This window comes from Aptenodytes forsteri, unplaced genomic scaffold, assembly GCF_000699145.1.
Source record: "Aptenodytes forsteri isolate BGI_AS27 unplaced genomic scaffold, ASM69914v1 Scaffold118, whole genome shotgun sequence".
Lineage (NCBI taxonomy): Eukaryota > Metazoa > Chordata > Aves > Sphenisciformes > Spheniscidae > Aptenodytes > Aptenodytes forsteri.
In genome coordinates this window covers 2,617,406-2,634,227 of record NW_008795859.1, presented here as the reverse complement: position 1 = coordinate 2,634,227, position 16,822 = coordinate 2,617,406, and the positions used below count along the sequence as shown (strand labels likewise).

The 16,822-nt window shown below is 44.7% G+C and overlaps 1 protein-coding gene across 1 annotated transcript in view; it reads left to right on the top strand.

The window, feature by feature from the left end:
* The window catches only part of SBNO1 (strawberry notch homolog 1), a 34,866-nt gene extending 28,316 nt beyond the window's left edge, over positions 1 to 6,550 (top strand). Inside the window, exons 30-32 of the mRNA XM_009283922.2 lie at positions 665 to 741; positions 1,525 to 1,718; positions 2,684 to 6,550. Coding sequence (XP_009282197.1) covers positions 665 to 741; positions 1,525 to 1,718; positions 2,684 to 2,826 — 414 coding nt within the window. The 3' untranslated portion in view covers positions 2,827 to 6,550. The remainder of the gene's footprint in view (positions 1 to 664; positions 742 to 1,524; positions 1,719 to 2,683) is intronic.
* The last annotated feature ends 10,272 nt before the right edge of the window (positions 6,551 to 16,822 follow it).

The window sequence follows — 16,822 nt, the reverse complement described above, 5'->3', positions numbered from 1 at the left end:
TCTTTTTCTGGTATTGGTGTATAATTCTGGCAAGTAAAAAACCTAGGCTTATTTTTCCAGAGCAGAGCTTGTATTTGGGTCTTTTTAAGCAGGTCTACGTGGTTTCTGCATTTGTATATCTAAAGCTTTTTGAATATAAATAATTTGTGGTGTGGTAATATAAACTGAGGGTTTTTAGGGTCTAGCAAGGAGAAGTCTTGCTTCTGTGTAAGGTGTACAAACGTTCTTAAATAAGTGGCTATGTACAGTGTATTCTGAGCAATGATTCTGATGCTTCAGCTGTTTGCTGATGAAGTTTTAAATACTGTAATGGATTATTTTTGTTTAGAGGCTGGTAAGATACCTAACGCTTCTCTTAAACAATTTTATAGTGTTGAATTTGTAAAAACTTGAGGAAACTCTGATAATCAGGTTGATTATTGGAAAAGCTCTGAGATTCTGCCATTCTCATTACTGAGATTCTGTTATGTTCAAGCATTTTGCTCAACCTTTGAGAAGGCATTTCCATTGAATAGCCTGAAATTATAGGATAATGTACCTCTCTTCACCATCAGAATGCTGGTGCTCCCTCTTTTCTCACAGTAATGACCAAATTGCTTTTGTTCTATGCAAGTCTGGATGTGTTTTACTTTATTATTATTCCCGCTTTGAATGGCTTTTCCAGGTACCTTCTGAAGATGCTCTGCCACACTGGTTAGAGCAGTACAATTCTTCCGCGGATACCTGCACCCATGCTTATTGGTTAGTATTTGTATGCACGTAGATGCTTTAACTTCAACTGTTTACCTAAACTGGTTTATAACTATTCTGTTCTTCTCTTACGCGTGTGAAATCTTGTGTTTCTTGCTTAAGAAAAATTGTCCCATGACCAGTCAAATGGCCCAACCTTTGGGTGGAAACATGAAGCTTTGCACTTGCCCTTAAAGTCTTAATATGTTAGACGAGTGCTCATGTATAATTGCACTCCAGCAGAAGTATAATGACCCAGGAGTAGCTTGTGCTTTAAGTGTCTTGATCTGATCTATTATTGTGGTAGGATAGTTCAAATGTTATTTGGGGGGAAAGTATTTATACTTCATGTAGAGATGAGATAGGTGCAAGAAACAGCTGTTTGTGCTACCTCTTCTAACGGTGTGTCTGAACTCAGCAGCTGATGTCTCAATTCCTGAGGAACAGTATAACTGGTAGAAGTTTCAGATTAATATTGGAGCTTCTGAAATCTACTGATCGGATACCAGTTTCATGTGTAACAGAGTCAGGTTCTCAGGTGATCTAAATGAGCAGTATCTTTGGCTTAAAGCTCTGTCTCTTCATTTTGAAGATCTGGTCCTAAATAGGCCAACACTTCTCAAAGCTTTACCATTAGAGGCATGCTATGGATAAAGTATCCTCCCCTCACTGTGTACTTGCAGCCCTCGCTCAACTCTGAATACGTGTTAAATAACTTCAAGTCTCCTTTTTAATTGAATTGGATACTTTTTGTTTTCAGAATTCTTTTGAAAGCTTTTTTTCTCTCTGCTGCAGGAGAGGCAATTGTAAGAAGGCAGGCTTGGGATTAGTTTGTGAAGTGGGACTCCGTTGTCGAACTTACTATGTCTTGTGTGGTTCAGTATTGAGCGTCTGGACAAAAGTAGAAGGCGTTCTAGCCTCTGTGAGTGGTACAAATGTGAAAATGCAAATAGTTCGTCTAAGAACAGAAGATGGGCAGAGGATCGTAGGTAAGTGGCTTGTCTGCTCCTTTATTTCCATCTTGGAGTAGAAGGTACCTGTAACTTACAAGTCGATCCGTGTTGAGAGTCACGTAGGAGACTGTATAAAGATGCTTACAAGAGTAAAGGCTTGTCAGTGTGTATGTTGGGGAGGGGCAGAAGTGCAACTCTTGACACCTGTACTTGTAGTACAAACACTGTTCTGAGTCAGGTTAAAGAAGGAAGACTTTTTTTTTTTCAGCCAGGCTTCGGCACACTTATTCTCTCAGTTCTTTTGATTTACTAGGAACAAAAAAGTCATTCAGCCTGTTCCAGCCAACCTACCTTTGAACCCAAAAGGGCTCCACTTTTTTCCCCACTTCTGGCAAAGAATAGTAAGCCCTTGAAATGGTTGTTTTCATGGCTTTTGAGCTACTGAAAGTCACATGTAATCAATAGTTTAGAATGACTTCAGGATGATTATGTCATTTCTTGTTGCTAAACCTCTTGGTGAAGCCTTCATAGCAGGTACCTGAGAGGCTGAAATCTCCCTCTTTTTTTTTTTTTTTTAAATGTGGACTTCTGTGGATGTGCGATACCGTGGCAGCTCCTACGCCAGTAACTCGGTTTGCTAAGATGGTGAAACTAGGTTTTTCATGTTTAAACTTTCATGGTGGTGTAACTTCTGTGAGACTAGAAAAGCAAAAATAGCTGACTTCTCACTTTATCTGGCAGCGGGTAACATAATAAAATTTGTCTTCAGGGGCAAAATGGCAATTTCTTTCTACTGCTTCATGACCTAAAGGATCTAGTGACTTCTGAAGATAAACCTCTTGCTGAGAAGCAGAACTTGTGGCTGTGCTTGATTAGGCTCGACACTGGAAATGGTCACTGTTGACTGTTGCATAAATTAAATGGTGGAATCATCAGCCAGAGGTTTTCAGGAACAGATTGTTTGCATGCTTCTGAAACAACTGATTTGTTGCTGTTTTCAGGTTTGATCATTCCTGCAAATTGCGTATCGCCCCTTGTAAACCTCCTGTCGACGTCAGACCAGTCTCAACAGCTTGCAGTACAACAGCAGCAGATATGGCAGCAGCATCACCCGCAAAGCATCACCAATTTCAACAATGCATAAGAGGACAAACTACAGGTGTTGACTTTGGTGTTTGAGGAAAAGGCTGTAAAAGCATATCACTTGCATAAAAATCAGGGACAGATTCCAAAGAAATATAACTTTTTCAGTTCAGTTGTGTGCTCTCAAATACTTCGGGAATAAAGAGATCTAAAAAGGTTGGTAGAACTGAAAGCCAGCAGTTGTTTATGGTGGTGCATCTGTCTTTCCTTATGCTCTCTGTAGTGCTTCCTGTTTGCTTTTACTTTTGGCCTTTTAAGCTACAAACCACAATTTGTTTGAAAATGCTTGAAAATCCCCAAGCAGGCTTTATTTTTATCTTGTCATACAGTGCTCAGGGTTTAACGCAGTGCATCAATGCCATTGCTGTGGGAGATATCCTTGAATGCATGTATTGAGTATATATATAGAAAATATATATTGGGTTTTTCTCTTCAATTTATGAGTTTATAAAAGCATGAAACCTAGAGGTTGCACATCATGCATTCAGGTTCCTTCCCAGTTTCTGTTTGACAGTGCATGTCTCTGGAAACGGGCATGGACAGGATAAACACACAAGACAGCATTCGGAGAGAAACACAATCTTAGTTGTACAGCATTGGTTATTGCATTTTTATAGTGTTTATACCCAGGTGTTGCATTTTTTCTGGTTCTCTCCTGGGGGTTATATATTTGAGTCTACAACACGTTCTTTTTGTGATAAACATCTTAAATTAAAATTAGTTCATTTTTAATGTATTAATGGTATTCCTAATGTGTACTGCAAAGATGGCTGGACGCCTATTTTCCTTAAATTGAAGCATTTCCTTAATCCGAGGTGGTTATGGAAACTTAAGTGCAAATTCACTTCCATCTCGCATACAATCTTATATTTTTTACTTCATTAATGTAATTTAATTTGTCACTTGTAAGATGAAACCTTACTTGAGCTGTAAATTAGAGAATGGGAAACACTTGAGGGTTCCGCTGTATGTGCTGTTTCTGTTACCCAGTAACTTGAATACTGTTTAATATGTTGTAAGACATTGTAGAGTTTATCTGGAGCTGTTTAAAAGAAATTGTAATGTACAAATGTGAATAGTCACTTATCTATAATATGGGTAAGTTTTGTTTTGCCTATAATAGTAGATGTTTATAAGAAAGTGAAGGACAATGTTTGTCATTTCTTGCTTGCACAGGTTGCACTATTGAAAAATTGAGATTGTATAAACCTGTCCAAAAAAACTACAAGATAATGATCTTGTAGATGTCAAATAAAAGTTATTGTACTAACAAGAAGTGGAGTCTTGTTTAGGCAATCACCGTATTCCAAAAAAAACTAACAAGTCTGTACAATTGGAATTCGACAGGACTTGGCATGTTCCCGTCTGCTTTAACCAGGCTTCTGTCTTGCAGTCCAACTATTTCAGTTGAACTCATTAAAGGCAAGAAGTAAACTGCGTTTAAACCTTGATGCATATTTTAAGTAAGGTTCACCTGACAGACTTAGAGCAGCAGTCTACTGTAGCGTATGTCACTTCTGCAAACACTCGGTGAGCCAGAGCCAAGTGCCATAAAGAGTTTTTTCCGTAAGTAATGGAAAGTTCCACACTTGAGGCTGAGGCGCGCTCCCTTACGTGAATTGTTTTGCTTGAGGTTCTGCTAACGCTGCTTGTGCCGGCACCCCAGTGCGGTAACAGAGCACCTGCTTGTCGGGGAAGGAAGTCTGCCTGCTGTCCTCAGCTCCCCGAAACGGTCAAGGGGATGAACCCCCCTGCACACGCCTGTGACAGACTGAAAATACAGGTCTAGAATAAATCGGCGTGTTCCCTATTGCTGTAGCACCTGCTACATCTCTGTGAAGTACTTGCAGTGCAGGTGGTAGGTGTGTTGGGAGTCGTCTTAATCCTCTGGTAGTAAAGGGAAGCTTGCCTGAGCGCTGCGATACCAGCAGGAGCTGATGATGCCCTGGAGATCTGTAGGCCACAGACAGGGTGTGGGGGAGGATGTTCCTGTGTTTCGTACCCGCCACTGGATGTATTTGGCATCCATTCCAGGAAAAGTAATGGGGTTCTGAGAAGTATGTTGACAGATGACTATTGCAGCAGATAGTGAACCAAATTGCTAGTAGCAGCAAGCTGTGTGTGGACTCTGCTGTCTTTTTTTTTAATTATTATTATTTGGTGTAGAGACTTCTACCATCTGAGATGGTAACATAATATTTTAGATCTTAATCCTCAGTAAGATGGTTCTAGAAGTGGTAGGTTCACAAATAGTGATTTTTTTTTTTTTTTAAACAAGTCATTATTTAAATACACTTCAGTTCGTAAGTGCTTTTCTCAGCCTGTTGTGCTAACTTTGGTTGTCGGGATGAGCAAATATTGAATTGGATATTTTCTGTATTGATAACCGAACCACCCTACTTTACTTTGGGAGTTCATAGCATATCCTCTTCACTCACGCCCTCTTAAACTTCCCATGGGCTTGTGTCCCCTGGAGGGAAAAAGACCCGACAGTACTTAAAAGATCCCGAAGAACCGTTCCCATTCCAGAAATCCGTTCCCCCACTTCCTCTCCTTCGCCTGCTCTCTGCTACTTGGCACCATCGACGCCTTGGCTTTGTCAGTCAGTTACTAACACATCTGCATCCGCAGCTCTGGAGCGTTAAAACATCTTAAAGGTTAACATCCAAAAAAAAAAAAAAAATTAGCCTTCAAGCTACAGCAACACTTTCTCTCTTTTCACTTCGTGCTCGGTGGTTCGGGTATGTTTTTCTGGTAGTAGCTTGTTCCTTGCATAAGCTGCTGATAAAGCTTGGGGAGAAAAGGCATATAAATAGCGCTGTGGATGGGATAAGGAACAGCTATGCGGTATCCTCTTGCAGCGCTGCCTGTAAGCCAAACATCCTCACGGGGAGGAAAAAGGAGAGACCAATTGTCATGTCATAAATTAGCAGGCTGGGCGAGAAGGGCCTCGGTATTTTTCCTACTTGTGGGACATTGATCTGCTTCGTACAAATCACCATCTGAAATGGATATAAAATTAATAAAGGATAGGTGTCTCCAATAACGGGGGCAAAGCTAAATGTAAAGCGGCAGTAATGTCTGTACCGCGTGAGTTTTGGAAGCATGCTGTAGAAGGGGAAGATACGTATTTAACTTGACTTAGGAATTGAAGGGATAAAATTTTGGGTTTTCTTTTTTAAACTGTCCCTTGACAGCAACTGAATTTTGACTTGTTAACTAGTTTCATACTTAAGATACGTCTGACACAGTAAATCCAATTATAACCCACTAAAAACCCCCTCTGCACAGCAAGTTTTCAGTTTATTTTCCCATCGCTGCATGGTCCGTTGGGAACACGCACCTCTTGTAAGGACTTAAAGTTCCCCAAAGATGCTGGTTGTCTAGTCGGCCTGTAGTATTTTCTTTGTAAACGAAGAAAGCGCTGTGACCTGTAAACATTTGTCGAGTGAATTATCAAGGGGGTTTTGTATTTTTCTTTTGTGTTTGGAATAAGCTTCATTCGGATCCCATCGCGGTCTGTACATATATAGAAAGAGTATGTATGTATATAGAGATGTTAAAGGCTACTGAATTATTGACTGTAAATAACTTGTTTTCCTTTGTGGTTTTTTTCTTCATGACCTTCCCAAGATGTATTCCTATTTTCTCAACCTGCCAAAGAGGCAGTTTGTGTGTATTTTGAAATACATATAGCATATATAAAACTGCCGAGGGATGTCTGCATACATTGTAGATGTTACATGTTGTCGTCATTTTTTCCAAAACTATCAATTGTCTGTCTTCCATGATCCCTTTGATGCTGTGTGGTTTTATTCTATATTTTTAGTGTATAATGTGTTTTCTTGAGAGAAATTGATTCCCGATGTCTTTCAGTGACTGGTACTATTCACTTCTTAGTGCCTGTATCAGAGAGAAACAAATATTTGAATTTTCACGTAGTTTGTTTTCTTTAGTCTTTCCAGGGCGTTTCAGATCTTAAGCTTTAACCCTAGATACATTTCCATTTTCTCCCACTTACTAGGCTCTCCAGTTGTGCATTCAGTGAGCTCCTACAGTACAAGTTCTAGAATTAAATGCATCAGCGATAGGACCTGCCCGCTGTCCTAACATGTAAAAGTATGATTACTACGTTCATATTAAATGTTCACTGTCTTAAAAGCACTCTAGAAAGGCAGGTAATTTGAGAGTAGAAAAGATGCATCTGTTGTAGAGTATTTCCTGGGAAAGTTTTGAGCTTCGTGTAATGTTTAAATGTGCAAAACGGAGGTAATGGGACTTTCTTACCTTTGAAAAAAATGGTGCGTATTTTTAGTTGCCAGATAACAATACATATATCTATATCAAAGTTAGAGATTAATGAGAAGTCCCTTGAATTGTCTGTCTCTTATTTAGCCCTTAAACTGCCAGCAGTTGTCACACAGGCTTTGCCCTTCTCCTCTTGCTGGGAAGAAGGACTGTGTCCGTACGGTTGTTTCCTGAATTAAGTGGTTTGCAAAGTCCGCTGACTGGAGAGTCATTGCAAGAAGTATCCAGCTGCAAATAGCAACAGAATACTTCTGGTAGTTTCTGTGGTCAATACAAGTTTAACAACGAATGTGGAGAACTAACGGAGGCGTTTTTGTCATGTACTGGCAGCTGCAGCGTATGGTTCCGTGTCACAGACTCTGACAAAGTTGGCAGAAGCAATAAAGTAACGCAACCGCAAACATGCCTGAGTGCAGAACGAGACATGGGAAACCTCGAGGGCTGACGCTTCGGCTGAGCGCAGCGTTGGCCTCATTCGCTGCTTAGGTTGTATACTGAGTTTGAAAAGCAGCAACTCTCTTTTTAAGGAGAAAAACATGAAGGAGGGAAGAAAAGACTGGAAATACCAGTGTTTCTCAGCCACAACTACAACAGCTGAGGGCAGATTGCCTCTAAAAGCTTCTGCTAAAGAGCGGTAAGTAAAAACCTAGCGAGAACTGACTTGATTTTGATGTGCTTCACTGTTTCTTAATTGCTCCAAAATAATTTCTGAGTGGACAAAGTTTCAGGCAGAAATAAGATTCAATAGTAGGAACTGGGCAGGTTTAAGCTGAGGCCAAAACTCGTAGAAGGAATTTTTCGCCCGCTGTGTCGTGAACCCGCACCGCGGGTTTTTTGTAGCACTGCAGGTCACACGTGTGAAGGATGCTGACGGCTCTTGCCGGAAGAAAGACGTCTGTGCTGAGAGGACAGACTGAAAGTAGTGGATCTGGCGCACTTCAGCAGGCAGCTTAACCAATACAGAAATACGTTCGGATTTAAGCAACGTGTTTCGTTTATAAAAGTCCTGCGGTGCTTAAATACCTGAATCGACACGCGTTAAGTTTTATTTTGCAAGAACTAAGTTTGGTGAGTGTTTCTGAACTTAGTTGCGCTTAGGACGTAACTTTAATGAGACAGGTCACCTGTGGGAGAGCAGTTTTCCTACGCTTGATTTGCACTGGGAAGGATAAAGAGACACTTCTGATTACACACGTACTTGCGTAGCTACCTTCAGGTTTGGAGGGGGTAACCCGTCAAATGCCAGATTCGTTGCAGGCGCATAATGGCATTTTTATTTGCCAAGTCATTTGATTTATTTTTCAGTCGTTGACGCGGAGTCCCACGGCCCACTGAATTTTATTTGAGGTGGGTGTTCACTGCCTCGGCACCTTCCAGCAATCCTGTGGCGGGGCCGTACCACACCCCTGCAATAACTTTTGCGGTGAGACTACATCTGCGTAAAGGATACGCTATTTTTTTAAAGTAGGACTTCGCTATTAGTACTTCTCCGGTCTACACCTTTAGTAGTCCAACGTGACGGAATTCCAAAGATGCGTAACGTTTAAGATTAATTGTATGTGTGCTTTTTATTGCCTGCCCTAATTGGAAACCTTTGCCGACCTTAAAGACTTCCTCCTCCAGCGCGGTGTTGCGCTGCGTGTCCCTGCGCTCTCCATGTGAGCAGACAATACCCGTGCACGCCAACTGTTCTCACACAAAGCGGCAGAACTTCGAGTGCCCGGCAATAAAATATTACAGCGATGTTTAGAAAGATTTATACTCACAAAAATTACAAACTGTGGAACACGATGAATTCTGTATTGAGTTCCCTTTTTTTTTTTTTTGGCAAAAAAATGTTAAATAAATTAAACGGACTACTACTTTGGGGTTTTTTTTTTTTCCCTTTTAATTTTCTGTTGTGGAACTTAGCCACATAGGTTGTTTATACTGGAACGCCTTTCAGCAATACTTCTGCATACATTAAACATTTGCTGTCGCTCCATTTTAGGATCCTTCCTAGTAGAAGTCATGTTGTAATAATCCAAACATCTTTCAATCCATTTAAATACCCGGCGCTTAACCTGGTTAATTTCACTGGGTAATTAAACTGGCTTTATTGGTAGTTAAGAGCAGATTCACGACATTCTTTGAATGCTGACTGTAATGATCTTAAAAAAGGGAGGAGAGTTTATAAAAACCATGTCAAGACTGGAAGGTATCGACTTCGTATTCTACGCATAGCATGCAAGTATCTTTCCTTTGTCCAAAGAGCTAGTTTGGGATAAACAGGCTAATGTAATCTTATTTTTGTGAATCATTTTACATTGACTTTTGTTCTCACTTTCCCCAAATCTTGGAAAGGTGATGATGCCAAGTTCTCAGCAATAAATGAAGATGCCCAAACCTCAGAATTGAATTATTCATTTTCATAAAGCGGTAGGCTTTGTTCTGTAAGTAAGGGAGAAAAGTCTTAAGAGAGGGTTTGGTTGGCTTTTTTCCAGTATGTAAATAATGCACCTTAAAAATGCCAGGGAGGCAGCTCGTGAGCTGACGGCTTCTACCTTTGGAAGTCCAGGTCTGGCTTATACGTTCCTTCCTTCCACATTTATAAGCTGGAAGAACTGACTGTGCCTGCTAAATATACAATGAATTGCAGGGCACGAAACAGAGATCTGTATCAGCTTAGCCAGAGTGACTAAGTTAAATCATAAACCAGGGTGCAAGGGATTTAATTACTCCAGGGTAAGATCTCCCCTGAAGTTACTTGGAGTGAATAAAAACGTAGATCTGAGCGATGAAACAGTGAAGATCTGAGCCTGCAGCTGGTCTCTGCAAACCATCCCCAGCGTTACCCTCTCCGTGCAGAACTGGGCTTTGGGAGCGGGCGGTGCTGCTTCGCGCAGGCAGCGCTCAGGATTGGGACTTGCCTGGCGACAGCTCCTGCCTGCTTTTGTGAGGGGCCCCCCAATTTTCCCATCCCCAGCTCAGGTTTTGGGGCTGCAAGGTGCCTGCTGAGCCACGTGCGTCCCACTGGCCCTTTGCTGCTTCCCAGGGTGGACTCAAGCGAAACAGTGGTGTCTCTTCCCTTCCCTGGCAAGGGAAAAGCATGTCCCCGGCCCGCGTGCTCCTGGGGAGGGGAGGATGCCACAGTCTGGCCTGCCCTCCTGAAAGCCCTTTTGGGCAGGTGGACCATGCTTCAGGGCCCTGGGGGCTCTAGCTTTGGCTCCTGCCTCAGCCGCGGTGTGTTCGATCGCTGGCAAGTCTCGGCCTCAGACTGCACTATTTAAATTACAGACGACGCTATCTCCTGTGACGATTGTCTGCCAGGGCTGTAAATCCTTCGCATCCGGGATTGTCCCTCCCTTTCTGTCCGCACTCGTAGAGCCCCCAACGGGGTCGGCGTGGCGGCTGCCAGGCTGCAGCGTCCGCCGGGGCGGCTGGCTGGCCGGTAGCTCTGCGGGGAAGACCCACAGCGTGTCTGCTGCAGGGAGGCTTGGGGGGACCCCACGGCCTCCTCTCTTTGCTTTTGTAGGGGGAGAAAAAGGGGTTCGTAGGCAGTATCAGGCGGTATTACAGGGCTGCTGCTGTCACTCTTCAGGTAGACATTTAAGCAGAGTTTGATTATTTGGCTGCCTAAAAATACTTAGCATTTCCAAGCTCTAATGCTGTGGGCATCACCCCATCCCACTGCCTCGTCTGGGAGAGTGAAATCCAACTAATCGGCACTGCAAGACTCCCCACCCACGCGCTCACTGAGCTGGGCATAGAGGCTTTTACACCAGCAATCCTTGTACGCAGGCACCAGCTTAGCAAGAGATGTCTTCAGGGCTCTCGCTTCGGCATCAAGGGGTGTCTTGGGGCAGGAACTCAGCAGATGTGTTAAACTCATCCTGGCAAAAGCTGTGTCTGAGGCTCTGGCCTGGGCAGGGGAAGGCAGCACCGTGCCCAGCAGTGTCAGCCAGGGGCCGTACGGCGCCCGACCGGAGACCACCGAGGAGCTGCCCGTGCCATGCACTGCACTCTGCGAGACTGTGCTGTTGTGTCACTGCGATTTGTCCCCTGGTCTTCCTGCTCCCCCCTTCTCTCTGCTCTCTGCTCTTCTCCCCCCTCCCAGTTGTTGTGAAGCTCCACATTCCTTTCCTCACAGTCATTTCCATTTTCCAGCCCTGGGCTTTGCTTCCACTCTCTCCTCCACTTCCTTTGCTCAAATGACCAGTAACAAAACAAACAGGGATGCTCCCATCAGGCTTTACAGTTGGTGTCGCAATGAGGCCATGAGGGACAGAGGTGTTTTGTGCCTCTTGATTATTTGTTTCAGGAATATGTCACCGGTCTGGTGACACGTAGTTTGCACTTGGAAGGTTTTCTGTGAAGCTTAACCCCAATGTGTCCCTCCAAAAGGTAATTAGATTCTGCAGCCATCGCAGGTGTCACGTGGACACTTATTTCACATGGGCACAATTTGATTAGGGCATTTGGGTGTTTGACACCAGCCTGCTTACGGGAAGCACTTCAGGCGAGCCAGCACTCAGCTTTGCTGTGGATTCCTCAGCTCCTGGACGCAGGGCAGGTTCAAGAGCTTTCCCAGACAGGGCTGGGATGAAAGAAAGTCTCCAAGTCTCCTCTGCCCCAGCCAAAGGGTGGGGTATTGCCTGCCCCGGGCCCACAGCCGCATGGGGCGGGAGGCAGAGGCAGGGCTCTGCGGTGCCAGCTCACTGCGCCCTGGGCTGGGCCGCCCTCCTTGGCACAGCCTTCAAGGGCTCAGGAGTGGGAGGGTAACCAGAGTCCAGCCCGCAGGGCAAGAAGGGAGAGTCCTTCTAGGCAAACTGAAGGAATTGGGTGGGGTGGAGCGCTCGTTTGTCTGGAAAGACGATGCAGGGAAGCCCTGTAACGTGGGGCTAACGTGATAACCCGTCCCTGCAAGCAACAGCAAGGAAGGAGGAGCCCCCGGCCGGGCAGCCCGCCTGGCTTCACCCTGTGCTCGGCAGGGCAGGGAGACCTCTCCTGCTGGCTGAGGGGTGCTCAGTAGCTTTATTTGCCAATTCTTAACAAGCAAAACGAAGCTGTTTCCTTTCTGCTCTTATTTTCTTTGCTGGTTTTCATTGGAATCTGGGCTGGTTTTGATATTGGTGCCTGGTGCTTGTTTGCCTGGCAAACTGCAAAGAGGAAAACTCTCATTAGAGAGATTCCAGGCCTGTGCTTTTGTGGCTGAGGGCTTGGAAACTTCTCATTCCTGCTCTGTGGTCCTCCAGGGAGACCTCCAGCCAGAGCAGGAGAGAGCAGGCTTGCTATTTATGCTATCTCGAAGGTAAAGCCAGGGTAGCGTTAAGGCCTCTATCGTAAACATTGCCAGTCTCTTCCGACAGCTTCACAGGTGCTATTTGCTTTTTCTCCTTCTGGTACACGCCATCTCTAAGGCAGAACGTCCCCCTCAAAGATGGAACGAGCCTGGAATCGGCTCCTCAGCCCATAGGGCAGCACCCGCGCGGCGATGCTGAGCAGCTGTCTGCCTGGCAGGGCTGTTCCACTTGGCAGCCAGACAAAGGACTCAGGAGTAGGAGGAAAACAAGGCTGGGAGGGAAAGTTGCTCCAGATAATACGGCATCTGGCCTGGGAGGAACCATCTGAAAGTGGGGAGCAGGGCTAGGCTGGGAAAAAGTTTGTCCGGGAGAATTTAAGGGGAGAGCCTGTCCGGAATAGGCATCCAAACTTCGATCCAAAATTGTTGCAAGCCTGTCTGCTGACGTGGGCCAGGCGCTGGGAGAGGATTTCCTGGGGCCTGGCTCATGGCTGCTGCTGCAGCACTTTTGGCTTCGGCACTCTATCGCAGCCCCCCTTGCAGAGGGTCTCAGAGGGCTGTTTCCCACCGGGGGGGGAGCAGTCCAGAGCTTCCAGAGGAATTCTGATGTGTGAGGAGAAAAGGCAACAGGGTAGAGCTGGGCAATCTGTATTTCTATTCAGGATTGGGTGCTTCTCGTGCATTTTGGTGAGGATGGGGCAGTAAGCAGCAAACATCAGCCAAAAAGCAGATGGCAGTGGAGGGACACCAAGGGCTGTCAGCTTTATCTCGGGAACAAAAAGAACAGGAGGGAAACCTTGTACCATCAGCAGGAAGCAGTTGTAGGGAACAGAGACAGGAATGTAAGGAGCTGTAGCAAGGCAATAAGAAGGAAGCAACAATGGAGCCAAAAAGGATAAAATACACAATTTTCCCTCTGTGCCAGTGTCCCAGACAGCCCCAGGAGCATGTGAGGTGTCCCTGGAGCAGGGCCTGGGGAAGGAGGTGTTCTGCACCAGGAGGTGCTGGCTCATTACGATCCCAGTAAGAAAGGTACTCAGCTCTGTGAAGTATCTTTTAAAATGTTTTTTGATAGAGCTAACAGTCACTTGCATCTACCACTTGTGCTCTTCAAAGAGGTTAAGCCTGCCTTCATTCAAGACTTAAAAAGCTTAATTTTCAGCCTAGGCCTATCAGAGACTTTTCACTTCATTTTGGATGATCATCTTAGTTTTAGCACAGGAGAGCAGTTTGGAGACTAAATTAGTGCTTGGAGTTTGGAAATTAAATTAGTGCTCAGAAACTTGTAGTGGGTGCATCTATGATTATTTTATGTATGATGCTGGATCCCTAGAAATGTGGGGATAAGTATTTGAATACAAACTCCGTCCAGAAAAGGAAACAAACTTCCCATCTCTTTCCCCTGGCTGCTACACGGGGCTCTGTGGTGGGTAAAGGACAGTTAGAACATCCCCAAGTCACTCAGTTCATTAAACCTGACAACAATTAATTACATTGACATTAATGTGCACGTGTAACATTTTACACGTCAAAGACATGCTAGGAAAAAACAGGGTTTTGCTGTGCCATCTTTAATTCTTCTCATTGTTGATTTAATCCAAGATTCTAAGAAACAAGCCTAGTTTGTGCTCTCCGTTTGCAGGTCTCCAAGAGCATACAGCATAGCTCTGCAGACGCCGATGGCTATTTAGCTTTATTTCCAGATAAAAGGGGACAAACAAGTTTGTCTTAAAGCACGGAGAGCCGTCCTGACAACCAGCTGCCAGCACCTTCCAACATCACACTTTGCATATGTATTCCTTACACCCTCGCCGGAGGGGTATGGCATCCAACCTCGCAGAGCTTTGGGAAGGGAAAACCTTCTTGAGATCAGTCAGAGCTTGGCTAAGCAGGGGCTGGAAGGCTTACTCTGTGGAAACACTGGCTGATGAGTATTCCCAGTGGTTTGGGAGGAGCAGAGGTGAGAAAGTCAAACCAGGAGAGTGAACAGAGAAAATACAAAGAAAAGAAAAGAGGAGGGGGACAGGGTGAATGTTGCAGATCTTACACAACTGAGAAGAGGTAGCCATACCTGGAAAATATATCATCTGCGCTTGCAGATCACTGAAGAGACAGGCACCTCTTACTGTCCATCCTCCCTTGCTGAAAAACATAAGCACACACATTTATTTTCAAGTTACCTTTTAGTGTCACATTTATTTTCAAGTTACCTTTTAGTGTGGAGAAGGCTTGAAAATGTCACGTGTGATAAAAGGCTCTGCTGGATTTCCTGCTCTATGACTTGGCCACTTGGTGATTAAGAGCTGCTTTTGCTGTCAGTAAACAAGACTGTGCCATCAGTCTGCAGAGCAGGGACCTGCGGCTTGCTGCAAACAGCCTGGAGCGTGCACGCTGCTGGAACTGCAGTAGTTGCACTCAATGCAGGGTTTGCATACACAGAACACAACTCTCAGCGGTGCAAGCCATGCTCGTGACATAAAACAAGTTTAAACTGCAGGCAGCGCCTCTGAGGGAGCTCGAATCTGTGGTCACCCTGCTAAACAGTCAGCCCAGGGCCCAAGCACGATGGTGGTTTTATTCTTGTGGCCACACCTGGTTCAAAACAACTGAAGTGTATCCACAGAGCACATGGCAGATAGGAAGACCTTGCTGGTACTTCCTACCTAAGCCAACTTCAGCGGTGCCTGCAAAAAAACAAAAGGCAGCTAGCAAAGTCAGCTGAAGCTCACGTAGTGTCTGAGGCCAAGCAGTAAGGTTGTCATTTACCAGCGTCTTGTGTCTTGTGCCACCACTGCTACCTGTGCCCAGAGAACTGCAGAGCAGATGTAAAATACTGAGATGTGGTACTGCTGGGTTCCCGCTTACAGGACAAATAATCTGGCCCTACAAGCCTGACCATCTCATCAAGCCTGACCCTCGCAGTTTGCTCCAAAGCTAGCAGTGTCTTGTGCTGAAGAAAGGATAATCTTTACAGGATTGTTTCCTTATCCCCCCCTCCCTCCTGGAATATTGTATATTTTGAAGCGGTCATTATAAAACCCAAGCAAAACACAGGGGATCTTTCTTCACAGTGTTGCTCCGAGCACAGTTTTGTAGAGTTGGTGTAAAGCTGTGAAAAACACGGCAAGCTCGGAACACTCCCATTTCGCACTCACTTGGTGTGACTGTAAACAACTGCACAGCAATGGAAAATCCCAGAGCAGCATGCCCCTCGCCTGCAGGACGTCGCTGGCCTTCCAGGAATCAACAGAAAGGCAGTTATTTACAAATCTGGAAGTGAAACTTTATGGATGCAAAACTCTCACTCACACAGTGCTGGATGTGGGGGTTTACCAGTGCAATCTTTCAGGACTCAAAGCTTCAAGCACCAGTGTGAAAATACTGTCAGTGAGCATGTAATTTTATGCCTGGGGCTCTCAGGTCCACTTTCTAACAGACCGGAGCGTGGATCACTTGTTGTAAGGATAGTCTGTGTCACTCTGGGCTTCGCCACGATAGCTGAAGTCATGCACTTCGACTGGAGATAAAATACAAGACCGTAACAAGATCACGTATTTCACCTGCTACCAGTTGTAATTTTTAGATGTTTCTTTCATGCAGTATGCAGTCGCTAGGGCGTGAGCTGGGGGGGTTCAAAGGCTGGCTCGCTTTGCCCACTCTGCCTCAACTCTCCTTTATGCTGAGGAAATCATCTAATTGCTCCGTGACTATTTCCATGTCTCTGCAATGGAGATACTACCTACCTCTCTCTGCAGAGCAGTCCACAGTGAGAGGTACTATGGGCCTAAATCAGTGTCACTTAAAAGGAATTTGCCCCTGACTTCCAAGGAGCAGGATCAGGCTCTCTGTGTTTGCTGTCACCAGCATTAAGAGCAGTATATTGCCTTGGATAGATGTTAATTAGCACGTGCAATAAAACTACCAACTACCTCACCGATCTCAGAGTGGCTTCTGGTAAGATATACACGTGGGTCTTATCTTGTGGGTCTCAGGCTGAGGTGTGGACTGAAGGAGAGGTTGTCCAGGTCCCAAGCAGTTACATTGGTATAAATCTGGAGTAATTTAATGATTGTAGGGCTGTGTTTGAGATTAATTGACAGAAGGAGCAAACCTGAGTATCTTGCAGTAGAAAGGATGAGTTCTGAAGTGGCAGATGCAGGCTGGAAAGCTTCATAATTTAACCTGCAAATTTAGTTTTTTTTTTTTGTGGGGACATTTTACTACTGCTTGCAAGCAGAAAATGAGTAAATTATCAACGAGATTCGTGTTTATTTTTTAATCCCTCAGAAGCTGCAATCTACACTAACCTTCAGCCTTCAAGTGGAGAGAAATAGTGATTTGAAAGAAAAGGGAAAAAAAAAAGGAAAGGCAGATTTTTCCTTGGCGGCATCTGGGGGGAAAAAAAAAA